General features: G+C 32.7%; 1 protein-coding gene across 33 annotated transcripts in view; it reads right to left on the minus strand.

The window, feature by feature from the left end:
• Nucleotides 1–15,234, minus strand: part of LOC106879161 (basement membrane-specific heparan sulfate proteoglycan core protein) — a 175,917-nt gene that overhangs the window by 99,374 nt on the left and 61,309 nt on the right. For 13 of the 33 annotated variants that reach the window (XM_089343103.1, XM_089343096.1, XM_089343092.1 and 10 more), the window contains 8 exons: nucleotides 13,365–13,496; nucleotides 12,326–12,436; nucleotides 9,949–10,062; nucleotides 8,309–8,425; nucleotides 4,069–4,191; nucleotides 3,665–3,778; nucleotides 3,411–3,524; nucleotides 1,099–1,218 (listed from right to left, as the gene is read on the minus strand). In XM_089343103.1, the coding sequence (XP_089199229.1) occupies nucleotides 1,099–1,218; nucleotides 3,411–3,524; nucleotides 3,665–3,778; nucleotides 4,069–4,191; nucleotides 8,309–8,425; nucleotides 9,949–10,062; nucleotides 12,326–12,436; nucleotides 13,365–13,496 (945 nt within the window). The remainder of the gene's footprint in view (nucleotides 1–1,098; nucleotides 1,219–3,410; nucleotides 3,525–3,664; nucleotides 3,779–4,068; nucleotides 4,192–8,308; nucleotides 8,426–9,948; nucleotides 10,063–12,325; nucleotides 12,437–13,364; nucleotides 13,497–15,234) is intronic. The other 20 variants (XM_089343098.1, XM_089343094.1, XM_089343090.1 and 17 more) reach the window with 3 other exon arrangements.

Consider the following 15,234-nt stretch of genomic DNA (forward strand, 5'->3'; position numbering starts at 1 on the left):
TAATTGACGTAGCTACCAGACTAACACTGCTTATGCAAATCAGTGTGTATTTATAGATGTGCTGAGTGGGCCAAATAGCAGTTGAATAGGAGTTATTTTATACTGAAATTCAAGAGGTGTGGCCACAGTTGGAATTTGTTTGATCATGGCTATGTCTAACCAGAGCTAATTTGGGTCTAAAAACATTAGTTAACATTAGACTTAACCAACACATTACAATAAAACAGGTGTGACTTCTCTGTAGTTGATAGGACCACTTTATGCAAAAGGTCTTCTCAGTTTTAAGCTTAGCTGTGCACTCATCCTATTTTGTTCTTATAAGTGGTTGTTTATGCAGTAAAATGCAGTCAAGGTCAGTAATACTGAGAACAAACAATAATGAATAGTACTCTCTCAAGGGGTAATACATAACAAATCTGTTTGCCTCCAAGAACTTAGGAATGAAGTAATAGAGGAAGGGATTAATGGTTTTTTATTAGAAGAGTAAAGGCAGCACCTACAACTCTTTTCTGAGCCTTTATGACTGGTTTGTGGAAGGGAGGAAGTTATTCTCAAACTGAACTGAATGTTTGCAATTGAGTAGATACTGCCAAAGACCCACACAGGCCAGGTGATGGTATTAAAATGGGTAACAAATTACGAGTAGTAACAGTCCCAATAGTGTACTCCCACACTTTCTGTCTATAAAAATTTCAACCACAAATTTTTGGTCAACTTGAGGCAAGGGTAGAATCCATTTGCCTAAGATGCCATATAATTAGATTAAACAATCCAGAACAAAGAACTTGTGAAGCAAACATCTTAAGGTGAATTTCATGCCAACCAAGGCCTGAAGTTATTGCTGCAGTAGTTTTTGTATTTACTGCAAACACTATGTCTTGAAGTATGGTACTTAATTCAATATAATGCATTCCTTTAGCAGTGGAAAATGTATTTTTATCAATTTAGACAGAACTGTAATCCACATGCCCATCATTATGTTTAATGCAACAATAACAACATTAACAATGTTCCCCAAGTTCTTTCTTTTTTCCACTGTCATATTTAGTTTTTCTGATGAAACACTATTGTAAATGGATGCTATGAGCAGAAACATACAACGACAATTTGTCTCATCACTACTGTCCGGACAGTCAATGACTTCATCACAGACTTGAGAAATATGAAGACACACAGTTCCCTCACGGCATAGGAATTCATCTCGTTTCTTGCAGAATACTGGAACCAAAGAATACAATTGAATAATTATACAAATGAAGACAAAACAGACACAGGCAGACATGAGGTCATATACAATCATTCAAACTGATATAAACAAAGACACAAACATTTAAAAAAATTGTATTGCTTAATCAAATAAGAAAAAAAGGAGCACCTATAAGCCTTTTCAGGGCCTTGGAGACTGGTAGCAAGAAAGAAATTATCGTCTGATCACAGATGGGCTCTGAATACTTAGAACAGAGCAGACACCACAAAAGATACTCAAGATTCAGTTGGCAGTGTTAAATTGCGCAATGAACTGGATGGAAGCTTTCCAAAGCAGTTTTAAGTCAACAGCTACAGGAAAAATATGTGAGAGGAAGCGAGATGAAAGAGTTGGGAGTGTCTGAGAGGAGGAGATGTCATGAGACCAGCTAGCACTAAGGAGCAGAGATAGGGAGACAGTACATTTGTGGGACAGAAGCTGAGAATATGCAAGGGTTGACTTGACATCAAACAGTCAAGTGGTTTATTTTGGATGCTGTCCAGGATAAATATTGCAAATAATTGAAATTATTGTTTAATTGTCTTATAAAGCTAGGTACTTGACCTCTCACAACCCACTAACTCCGAAAAAGACACAATGAGAGCACCTCTTGCAATGAGGATAGAGGATAGTCTCTATATATGGTTACAGTACGATGCCAGAAATGGCAAAGTGTCAAAAAAAAATGTCTTGCAGTATTTTATTGCATCCCTTTTGATGTTTTGCATTCAAATCCTGCCATGTTTGATTTTATTTGTTTCAACCCCCCAAAACTCAATAAAATAAACAGTTGAGTTCTTGAGTCAATATAATCAACTCTATAGTTGCACTTGAATCAGAGGCTTTGCTGCACTGTTGTTAATCATCATCATCATCATATATTATTGCTGTTGTTATTTGGCAGAACCATTAGAGCGTCAGACAATGTGCATTGCAGTAACCAGTTACAACACTTTACATTCCGAATTCAAATTCCACTATCATCAACTTTGCTTTACATCTGTTCGCTACTGATTCAATCAACTGACACCTCTCCCTGAAATTTTGACTTTGCACCTATTTTAGAAAGAAGTACCATTACCATAATTAAGGTGTTGAAATGGTTAAAAATCATTTGTACTATATTTCGTCTACCACAATAACTACCATAAGGCTTTGTAGGGTAAGAGCAGACATTTTTTTATCAGCAGGAATATGAAGAAGATATCAGAAGTAACAGCTATTAATTACTTGTACCTAGCATATAATGGTAAGAAATATATAAACCAAATATCCTAACACAAAGGTCTATGCATAAGCATATGTATGTTGAATTCACAGTTATTAGATAACATACATTAGATTCATGTATAATTAGATTCCTTCAAGGTTTTTTTTTTTGACATAGCAGTGGCAATTTTATCATTGGTAAATATAGTGAATGCAGACAAAATTCAATACAACTTAGACAATTATAAAGAGTATATATCATCAGTATCATCATCATCATCATCATCATCATCATCACTGAATTTCCATGATGGCATAAGTTGGATGAGTCTTCCTGCTACAAGTCAGATCATATTCAGAGTTGCTACATTCCTAGATAAATCAAGTGATCATGTTTCACTTGTACATTCTATTTTTGGCATGGATTCTACAGCTAGATTTTTCCATTCCTAACAGTAACTATTTTACAGCATGCATTGGGTGAATTTTATCATGGTACTGCCACTAGGAGTTGTCATGTTCTTGATAAGACAAGACATAAGGGATTATCTTGGCCCTACCTACATTGTCTATATTCTTCCACAAACTATTTTAATGGGTGAACTGGGATCATTTTATTGTGGTACCAGTGCTAGTGAGGTTACCTTGTACTCAGCAAAACAAGAGTCCTCACTACTCAATGTTATCTCTGTTTGTTCAGGACAATGTGATCAAAAGAATAAGAAGAAGAAGAATGAGGGTGTGAAGAAGAATGAGGGTGTGAAGAAGAATGAGGGTGTGAAGAAGAAAGAAGTGAGACAGGAATACAAAGTGATTAGAGTGAAATGAGGAAGTGAGGAGAGAAATGGGTAAGGTAGTACTAGAAAGAATAATGTAAAACCATATAACAAATGTTAACGTTACTATTTAATGGTGATAGCCAAAATGAAGAAATAATTAAAAGAAAAATACTCACGGCAATTTTCTTCATCAGAACTATCCCAGCAATCTGCACGACCATCACACTTTTTAGCACCTTGAATACATTCTCCAGTTTTACAATGGAACTCTCCAGATAAACATTGAGTACCTGAACCATTAAAAAACATTTTACTTAAAAAATGAGGACACCAGAATATTCAAAATCAAAGATCAAGGGGATTTTTTCCTCTCCCAAAAGAACAAAAATTTGACTTCACACACACACAACACACTAAATGATTTACGTACCACAGTTAATCTCATCAGAGCCATCTCGGCATTGAGGTACACGATCACAGTGGAAGGACTCGTCAATACAGCTTCCATCACGACATCTGAAACCACCTGGTTTGCATACTGAGGCTGAAGAGAGATAATGGTGATGATGATGATGAGAACAACAACAACAACAATTGAAATTTCAAATTTTGACACATCAAATTCTTCGCTGACCTGTGATTGTACAAAGACAGTGTCTTTGTACATGGCCTGTACAGCTTTCAGCAGGCACTCTGAGTGAGGTGAGGTCAACGGACATAGTATGAATGATGAGAAGAGGATAGAGAAATGAATGAGGGGAGTGGGATTAGGTAAAGGTAACATGAAAACAGCTGGCTTTAAAAATTTATTGCAACAGTAGGCAGGATACTTACCACAGGCATCTGGAGTTTCATCAGATCTATCTTCACAATCCCTTTTGTTATCACAGACCAAACTTATTGCAATACATGGGCCAACTTTGCAGGAGAATTCATTTGCAGCACAAGTGCGGTTTGCTAAAATGAAATACAATTTAGGATATTTTTTTAGAATATAAAAGTTCTTTGATATGTAACAATGCAGATATATAATATTAAGAAAAAGTATAATATTTGCATCAGATGGAATATTAACATAATTAGATATATTCATATGTAGATAATAATGCTTTAGAAGTCAAAGCAGTTAGTTATTGAAAAATATTAACCTGGATTAAATGCAATATTCTAAGTTAATATTGCAGCTATGATATTGATTTAATGAACATTAGATTTAAAAAAAAAAAAACTACTTTAAGACACATTCGTTATTCTGATTGTAAAAGCTATATATTAGTTAGAAATATAAATTAGAAGCAGATACATTTGATGTTATATATATAAACTAGATTTCTATATAATTGAGATACTGTTAAAGTCACACTACAGTAGAATTAGTGCTTTTATTCAGGTGAATTTATTAAGTAAAAATAATTAAATATAACAGTTAAAATAGTTTATGAGCATATACAATTTTTTCTCACAATTAATTAAACTCTGGTAAGTGAATATTAGAATTTCTATGCATTAATGAAATAATTCATATTAGATTATTCTATAAGCAACTAGGAAAAAGAACCATTAGTTCATATAGCTCATTATCTACAGAGTCTAATTACACATGCATTTACTCTTTTAATCATTTTAGTCATTGGAATGCATCTGAGTCTGAATTTTTGAGTTTGTTTAATCAACCAAACTATCAACCTCATTGAACAAGTGCATAAATTACAGACACATGTACCCTTAAAAAATAATTCTCAGACAGAGTCAGCAAGACTCAGTTTCAAATTTGAACCTTTGACTCACTGGTATAATTCAGCCATTAGGCTTTAACACAGTTTCTATTTACCAAGTTCCACAAACAAGACATGAGTCAATCCAAGGCTGTAGTAAAAGATACTTGCTCAAAATACTAAACAATAGGATATTGTCAACCTCAGAATGTAAATATATATTTAGCCTCTTGATCCAATGGCAAACATCTGTTGATGTCCAACCTATACATGGCAGTAGAACACTGTACTTTGAGCCAAGCAGTTTTGGTGCTCATGTGTTTTAAACACAAGGCAAAACAAACACAAAGGAATTTATGTTTCTCCTGAACATCTTACCTTCTTTGATAAGTTAATTAGAACTTTAAGATAAGAATTTAGCTATTTGGAGAACAAGTCTATTAAAATTTAGTAAATAAACAGAATATGACTTTAGAAAAATTATCACTATATCAAAAAAAACAAAAAAAAAAACTAGAATTTCAAAGCTTATTTTATGAAGACCTTTACAGCATTTCTTATAAATGAACATTTTATCATTCATATTCAATGAATTTGATTTGTATTAATAGGAGTTTCTCCCTCAGTTATATACAATTATTTAGAATCAAATATTTTGCATATTTTACAATTCATTAATCAAATGATTATTTTATTGTTAAGCTATGATTTATAATAAAAATAAATGTTTATATATTGGTTGAAATGTTAATATATATATATATATATAAAATAATTTTGAATAAATAACTAAAAGGAAACTATGCAGTGCTATAGCTTTTAATTTTCCTTGAAACTGGCACACAAAATACGAACAATTAACTCATGGTTCACTTACTCTTATTTACTCAGAATTTCATTTTTTATTCAACTTGACTTCCTTTCTCATCAACTTATCAAATATCCTTGCTTTTATTATGATTAATTCTTAAATTATCTGAATCTACTGAGCACCTTTCATCAAATATCTACATAGTTGAGAAGGAGCAAGGATAATAATGTTCTACTACTCGTGGACAAATGAAATCTTGACAAGGTTTTAAAAAAACTGAACAAGTGAGATAACAAATTGGATTGAACTAGTAAGAGAGAGAAATGAATATCACGTGTGTGAGCATAACCAAAAATCAAAGAGTATTAGACATATAACAACAGTGGTTTCCAAACATATTTGCTTGTGGTGCACTTTAGATGAAATGAAAATAATTTGGTGCAGTTTATACATGAAGTCAAAAAAGTGTATTAAAAATACATATTATATATTTTAGGCTATAAATTAACTATTTGATTCTTTATTCAATAAATGAAGCAATGTTATGAAAACTTTCTATTTAGTATTTCAATTTGTATTTTACTCATGTTTTAAATATAATGTTATTATTATTATTATTACAGGATGCTTAGCTACATCTTGCACCACACCATTTGGGAACCACAATATAGGAGCAACTATTAAAAAGTAGCAGAATATTATGTGAAAGTTATATAGCAGAATATTATGAGAAAGGCAGAAAAGTGCTCCTGAGAATGAAAACTGCAAAACCAGGGTGCAGTGAGTGCATTAAAGTGTATTGAAGTCATTTCAGAAAAATAGCATGCAGAAATGGTTTCTCACAGATAAAAAAAAAAAAAGGAGAAATAAATAAAATATAGATCTCCATTAAGAAAAGTTCAGATATTCAGAAGTCAGAAATTCAATACAAATTTCAAAAACAAAACAAAAAAAGTTAAACAACGTGAAAAAATATTTAAACAAAACAGGTGCAAAGTGATTTTCTTAAATAACATAATGTAAATGTTTGGTAACAAGGGGTTGTGGTCCAAACGGTGTGCAAAGTGCTGAAATGTTCATAAAACAGTCAAAATTGGTAACAGTAAACTGTGTGCAGTCCAAAGGAAGTGCAAAGTGCTGAAACTTTTGAAATGGAAGCAAAAACAAGCATTGAACATTTAAAAAAATGAAGTCATTATTTAATTTTTGTTGTTTCTTCATTAAAGTGAAATAATCCTCACAAAAGATGGATATTCACATTTTTTGTAAGTGTACACATTCAAAACTATTTGTTGCAATATTGTAACCAATATTGTAACATATAGTCCTGCTCTGTCCTGCACTACCAAGGGATATTAATATTCCACATGATCTTCATACAGAAGTATCTGTTACATTGAAATATTGTAACAAAAAATTCTGTACTCTAGAGCATGGAACGCCAGCGGAATGGATAAAAATAGAACAACAGAGTTAGGAAGTTTAGACAGAGGTATTGCAGGATAACATAAAGTCAGTAATTTGGGAGGAGTAAAAGAGAGGAAACAGGGGTGGAAAGAGAAAATGGAATATGATGTGAAGAGTAAGACAGAAGTAACTGAGAGTGAACAAAACTGAAGAGATGAAAGTTAAAAGAGAGAAAGATAGATTTGATAGTTGGACACAGAGTGTGTATAGAGTAAAACAGAGTTAATTGATGGTGAAACAGATGAAGAGTAAACTAAAGTGATAGAAAGTAAAACAGGACAAGATGTAAATTAACACTGAGAGTTTGAAGGATGAAACAGGGGTAACAGAATGGAGGGCAAAATACAGGAAAATTAAGGATAAAACATTGGAAGGCAAACAAAAATGTTGAAGAGTTCAACAGAAAGTGAGAGGTGTAATAGAGACACTGACAGTGTGAAAGACAAAAACAGATAAATATAAGGTATAGATGATTGAGGGGAGAGTGAACATATATAGTGGATAATAGAAACATAGAGGAAGAGGATAAAGAGTGGAAGGTAAAGGAGAGGTGTGAAAGGAGGAATAATATAGGTAATTTAGACTAAAGGTAATAAAGAGGATGAAAGAAAACTAGTAGAAAAAGATAAAGATAGTGGTATAACAGTATAAAACAATGTTGGTGGCAGGCAAAACAGAGGTGTAAAACAAAGGGTAAAGACAGAAGACAAAACAAAGGAAAAGGATTGTGAAAATAGTGGCAGTGGAAGGTAGAAGAATTGTAGTGAAGGTAGAAGGTGAAAAGGGAGGAAGAAAGAGTGCATGTTCACACGAGTATGAAAAGATGAAGGATCATATAGACAAGAACATGTCACAAAATTACATGAGCAGCAAGAACAAGAGGAATAATAACATCAACATCAAGAACAACAACCACAACAAACCATAATTAGGAGCAGTGATAGCATCATTAGCATCGGCATCAGCAGAAAAAAAAACAGTTTCAAAATTTCATCTTGAGGAAGAAACCTCTGATTGTTATCAAATTACCCATCAGTAATTCGATTGATTTTTGTGCTTTTTTTTTTTATATATCACTTACGACAATCAAGTTCATCAGTATTGAGAGGACAATGGTTGATTCCATCACATCGAAAACGGCCATCAATACAGTGACCCTCTTCACATCTAAACTGATCACGACGACATGGAGTGGTTGCTATAAAGTGTTGCAATGACAACAGTGAGAAATAAAATAAAATAAAAAAAAAATGACAATAAAAACAAACAAATAATAAAAAAAAAAACCTTAATTTATGTTCTGAAATTGAGAAGGTGTTTAAGATATGATGAGTGTAATGAGAACGGTGGTGGTGGTGGTGAGGAATCATTTATTTGAAGTCAAGAATAAGAAGTTAGAAAGAGATAAAAACTAGGAAGCAATAATATTGTAAAATTAAAAAGATTTACTCTATTAAGAATATATACTTATATACACATACCTATTTGTAGGTATTCATTTTATGCACATATTATGCCTGTATGCATACATATTTATGCATGTGTGCATATATATATATATATATATATATATATATATATATATATATATATATATATATATATATATATACGTATGTATGTATATGTAAATATATATTTATATATGAATATGAATATATATATATATATATATATATATATATATATATATATAAAGTAAATTTGTTATTTTCAAATACAAAGTCATAGAAAAGGCCACTATACATTTCTCAATTGTATCAGCGATGTGAGCTGGTTTGATCCCAGGTAAAGATACCAGCTCCAACGGTCTCAAGTTTGCTGGAAGACTTATCTCTTGCATTAAACAACTCACTACTGATATATTAATATAGTTATTTATATATTCATCAATTCATAGACAAAACATATTTTCTAAATATTTTCGAAAGATAAGAACAAGTTCAGATGCTGCAATGAAGAATGTATGGGAATTAATACTTCCCTAGAAAGAAAAGAAACAATATTAATATTTTTATTATTATAAATATTTTTCTTTATGTTTTTGTTATTATCATTAAATATTTAAGGCAACTTTCTAATCAGTAACCCAACTTTCATTATAACCAGAAGGACACTGTTGTAAACATTTCCATATATATATGAGTTACAGGTACATCCATCTGATAAGCTTCCAATGCAGTTCACATCTACTTTATTTTACACAAAAGGCTTTGGTCGATCCATGGCTATAGGAATAAGATTGAACCTTGTTCCTTGTGATTGTGAAGAACACATCATAACCATTCAGCTATTCTGCACCTACACTACTACCACCACAACCACTGCTGCTGCTGTCACCATGTCCATTACTGCCACCACCACCACCACCACCACTATTAAGTTTACACTATGAATCATCCTTGTCTTGTGAACTGTTCAAACTGAACATCAAACCTATCAATCTTACCAGACTCCCAGAGCCATGGAAGATCATAGGCACAAAAGCCTTCCTTTCTACTGGGCTATAAAAATGACTCCCTCACCCAGCCTTCAGAAAAAAAAAACAAAAAAAACTAACATTGCTAACTTCAGACAATATAATCAACTTCTAGCATTGTCAAGCAGGGAATGTCAGCCTGTCCCATTTGATAATAAATGCCAGTGTGTTTATATGTGTGTGTGTGATTGAGAGGGGAAAACAGAGAGAGTAATAAAAAGGATTCAATGTTAAATACATACCGCAACCTGTTTCATCTGATCCATCAGAACAGTCATTTTTTCTATTGCACCGCTGGGAGATTTTGATACAAGATCCATCATTACACCTAAATTCATGAGCACCACAAGTTTTAGCTGAAAATGAAAAAGAGAATATTGTACCATTGCAAATTAACAAACAGGAAAATAATCAAAATCTTCTGCAAAATCATTAAGTACATATATATATATATATATATATATATATATATATATATATATATATATATATATATATATATATATATATATATGCATCTATATATACAGGTAGATGTAAGTATGTACATACATGAACGTATATATGCATATACTCATTTATTATTTGTATTATATATATGTATATGTATACATATATATATACATATATACACACACTAATATTAGTTTTTATGTCAAGTTATTTATAAAAACAAGAAAACATTAAACTGGCAAATGGCTCAATACTTTTTAGTAGAGTAAATATTTATTAACTTTTATAAAGTAAAGGTTGACAGTAACTTCGAAGTTTTGATTTGTTTGCCTTCATCAGTGGGGGGCTTCCAAGATGGTGGAAGGACATGGAGAAGTCATCCTCAGATTAGAGAACTGGAGTGGAATGCTTACAAAGGAGTAAACTCTGCTGAGGGATCCGAAGGACCAGGTGGTCTTGCTCAACTGGGTAATAAGTCGAGTCTGCACATACATGTTTTCCATCTACCAAAACCACTCACAAAGCTTTGATCAATCCAGAGTAACAGTAGAAGACATTTGACCAAGGTGCCACGCAGTGGGACTGAACCGAAGGCCGCATGGTTAAGGTTAACATCCATAATATGCACACACACACACATATATATATTCATGTATTCCATGTATACATACATGTCTGTATATGTATGTGTGTGTATGTATACACACACAACAAATATATATGTGTGTGTGTGTGTAACCAGATAGAGAGCTGTATAGCAGTCAATATCAAAGAATGAAGGAATGTTTATCTTTATTTAAGAAACACATTTGCTACAAAGAATTGACATTTCTTAACATGGGAAAGCATTTCATATAAAAGACAATTTACATTTTTTTAGGTGTTCCCCCACACATACACACTCAGACAGCTACACAGACACACAGAGCTTTTATAATGAAACAGAATGGTACAGACTATCATACATTCTGTTTCAATGAATGTTTATCTTTGTTTATAAAATATACTACACCTAAACAATCAATAGGAATTTCCTATCTTCTCAGAAACTTTGCACCACAGTTGTTCACAGATATATATTACAAAACGGAGACAAACAGACAGACAGAGAGTGGGTAAAAAATGAAAGGGAAAGGAAAAACATTTTAGTTTGATTTTTTCTTATTCTTAAGTTTACTGGAAAGGAAAACATATTTGAAAGCATACTTTGTTCCCACATCTTCTTTGAAGTGCCTTTATATATATTCATATACAACTATCAATACATACATACATATATACATACACACACACACACACACACATACACACACATGTGTATGTGTGTGTGTGTTGTGTGTGTGCACGTGTGCACATGTGTGAGTGTGTGTGTTTGATTGTTTTTGCCTCTCTATGCCTGTCTTTATATTGATACCACTTAAAAAACAGTTCTCTGTGTTTATGTTCCATATCTTCAATACTTTGATAAAATAGAAATCGACAAAATGAGTGCCAGACTTTAAGATAAGTACAGAGGTCAGTATGTTCAATTAGAAAAACTTTCCAAGGCACTTCCTCTGCATAATCATAGTCAATTAAAACAAGTAAAACAGTAAAAGACTACATATTGCCTTGGATTATGAGACTGCTGTGCTGTCCTTCAATCATCTGTCTTTTCCAATGCTGGTATGGGTTGACAGATACTTATTGAAGGTGGTATTCTTTGGCCAGATATTCCACCTGTCACTAATCTTTACCTGCTTTCAAGTAAGGATGTGTTTTTCCCATTAAACTTCAAAAGAGCAGAGACTGAGGAAGTAATGCTCACAAAGAATGTAAATGTCTCATCATCCTGGTTTGCTCAGAAGGTCTCGGTCAAAGAAGCAGAAATTATGACATACACTCACATATATACAAATGTATGTGTGTGTGTTTGTTTTATTTAAATCTTCAGACTAACAAAAGGATTTTTGTTTTAGAATTGTTACAACACCCAATCTGTCTAATGTGACTCTTGTCTGTTGTGAATCAGCAGTTTTATCTTATGAGAAAGGAGGGCTTTTCTAACGCTCAAATTGCTGATGTTATGTTCTGTTACTTCACTGGTAACTGTAAAACCCTGAGTGTGGTGCACACATAATCAAATAGTGAGAAAAGCATTAAGAAAAAATACAATGTAACACTTACGACACTCCTCATCACTTCCATCAGCACAATCATATACATCATTGCAGAACTTTGTGTATGGGATGCAGTCTCCATTCCTACATCTAAATTCATCTTCCCTGCAACGAGTTGCTGTCAAAAAGAAAACATTAATGAAATGCATAATTCTTTTCATTACTTACTAGTATGGGACACATTCTTTAAAAAATATCATTCTATAGACAGACAAAGCAGAATGCCTACAACAGCTTAACTCTTTTGATATCAACCTGCCTGAAACCGACTCTGGCTCTGAAGTACAAATGTCTTGTTTTCAAAAGTTCTGAATTAAAATCTTCCACCAAACCTTAGTCAAAATTTATGTTCCTAACACTAACTTAATGATAACTAAGTTATTTTACTAAATTCTTTGTTATATTTAAAATTAATTGAAAGAAACACAGAGCAGCTCAACAGGAATATGGTAACAAAACGGTTAAAACAGTTTCTATTCAGCTGTTGTCAAGCCACTGCTGGGTGAAACCTTGGCTTGCCATCTTTCAGCTTATCATCATTATCAATATTGTCTGAAGTTTTCATCAGTCAGGACTGACCATGTATTGGTGTATGGGAAGCTGCTTCCCAGAATACAGGCCTAAGTAAAGCTTAGATTTCTTTAGGCTTGCACACACACACACAGTGCTTACTAGTGCTTACCCAGTGGTTAATCTCAGACATCATTGTGTAAGTCCTATTTTCCTAAACAGTAAAAAGTTGGATATTCTACAATTCAGTATTACCCGAGTTGTACTAGTACTACATCATTTTAACTGTGAGGTCCAGTGTTCTCAGATCTAATCTCATCACTTCCTCCCAAGTCATGCCTGGTCTACTTCTACTTTGGGTGACACCCACAAACAAATCATAACATTTCCACTCAGTGATTTCTGCAATGATCATGATTGTGGATATCATGACAATACTGATGATAGTGGTGGTAATGACAACAATGAAGATGCTCACGGTGAAAATGAGTGACATGCACACACAACATGAAGAGAGATAGCATAATGACACTTACGGCAGTTTTCTTCATCAGATCCATCAGAACAGTCAAGTTCATGATCACAGTAGTATCTCAGTTGAATACAAGCACCATTACGACACTTGAATTCATCAGGAGAACATGACCCAGGCTGTGGCACGTGAGGGCCTTGATGAGATTGAAAGGAGAGAGTAATGTGTCAGAAAAAGTTAATAGTGTTATATTAGTAGAGAAATCAATGGTGACTGTAATAATTAGGCCTAAACAAAAGCTATTAATATGATAAATCAAAGGTGTTTTAAAATTGCCTGCACCTTATATGCCACTGCATAAATAGTAATAATATTATCGATAACTCCATTGAAAAACAATAAAATATAAAGTAATATCAATGAAGTTAAACATAAGATATTTTTTAGCAGGAAAACAGACGTTAAAAGATGATGATGATGAAGAAATAATAATCTTTAACAAATATATTCATAAAAAGACAGTAATCCACACACATTAGTTATACAATAATGACAAAAGTAAGTAATCATATATATATATATATATATATATATATATATATATATATATATATATATATATATATATCAGTTTGAAATTATCAAATGACTTAAGGAAACTGCAATTTATAATGATTTTATGAGTGAAATATACGCGCACACACACACATGCGCACACATGCATGCATGCACGCACGCACACACACACATACACACACACACACACACACACACACACTATACATTCACACGTGCATACACAGAGGAAATGTAATGAAATGAAAATAAAGAGAGTAATGATTCGACAATGATGAAATGAAGAATTGAATGAGAGATAAATCTTGGGTGTGTAGACAAAAAATTGAAATCAAAAACATTTTAACCATGAGTGTATATTAAAAAATATACATTAGCCTGTAAGAAACATTTGATACAGTTTTCTCCTAAAATTTAGATAAGACCTATACTAAACATATAAAACATATAATGTTCAACATTAATTCAAAGTACTTTTGGAACATGTTGAAATCTAAACAGCTGTAATTTAGGAATTCCAGTTGATTATTTTTAAGACTACCCTTGCTTAGCAATACAAGTAGAACTACATGGTTAGGATATCTCATATGGCTCAAATCCATCAGAAGAACTGAACTTGGAATTCTGTAAGCTAATAAGTTCATCAATTTTACTGCAAAGTTGCTGTGCATAGTAGCAAAGAATTCTAACCAGAGATAATGAGGTGAACTGGGCAATATGAGTCCCATCTCTAGACACAATGAAATTCCAGTGACAGGATGTGGAACAATGCTTTGATGCATTATCAAATAAGCCATTTGTCCCTCCCCCAAAATTTCAGGTCTTGTGCCTATAGTAGAAAGGATTATCCAAAGATTGTAAGTACTGATAACAAGAGAGAAACAATAGCAAGTAATGGCACTAAAATTCTTAGACCACCTCCCAAAATGTATTTTAAAAAAAAAATATTTTATTTTACATCACAATAGGTCCAAAATACTGTTGTTAATTAGAGCTTTCTAATAAGCTATCACTTCAAAACACTTCTGATTGTAACAAGAGTGTAACAAGAGGGAGTCTGTGTAGCTCAATAGGATACAAATACCACACAGGATATTTTTATTTCAAAGCATCATTTTCAATTTTCTCACAGATGCATTTATCTTTTGCATATATATATATTAGCATAAGATATATGCATACATACACAGATACTCACAAACAGGCTTCTGTCCACTTTAGCTTATCAACTTCCACTCATTAGGTATTGGTCAAAACATTTATGTGAGAGGAATTCCAGAAATCACAAAAGGATACTTCAAGAAGTAATTTTAAACCTTCCCAAAACAATTCTGTATCTGCAGGAAAAACGAATAGAC

Source organism: Octopus bimaculoides, chromosome 26 (assembly GCF_046866305.1).
Source record: "Octopus bimaculoides isolate indiv1 chromosome 26, ASM4686630v1, whole genome shotgun sequence".
Classification (NCBI taxonomy): Eukaryota; Metazoa; Mollusca; class Cephalopoda; order Octopoda; family Octopodidae; genus Octopus; species Octopus bimaculoides.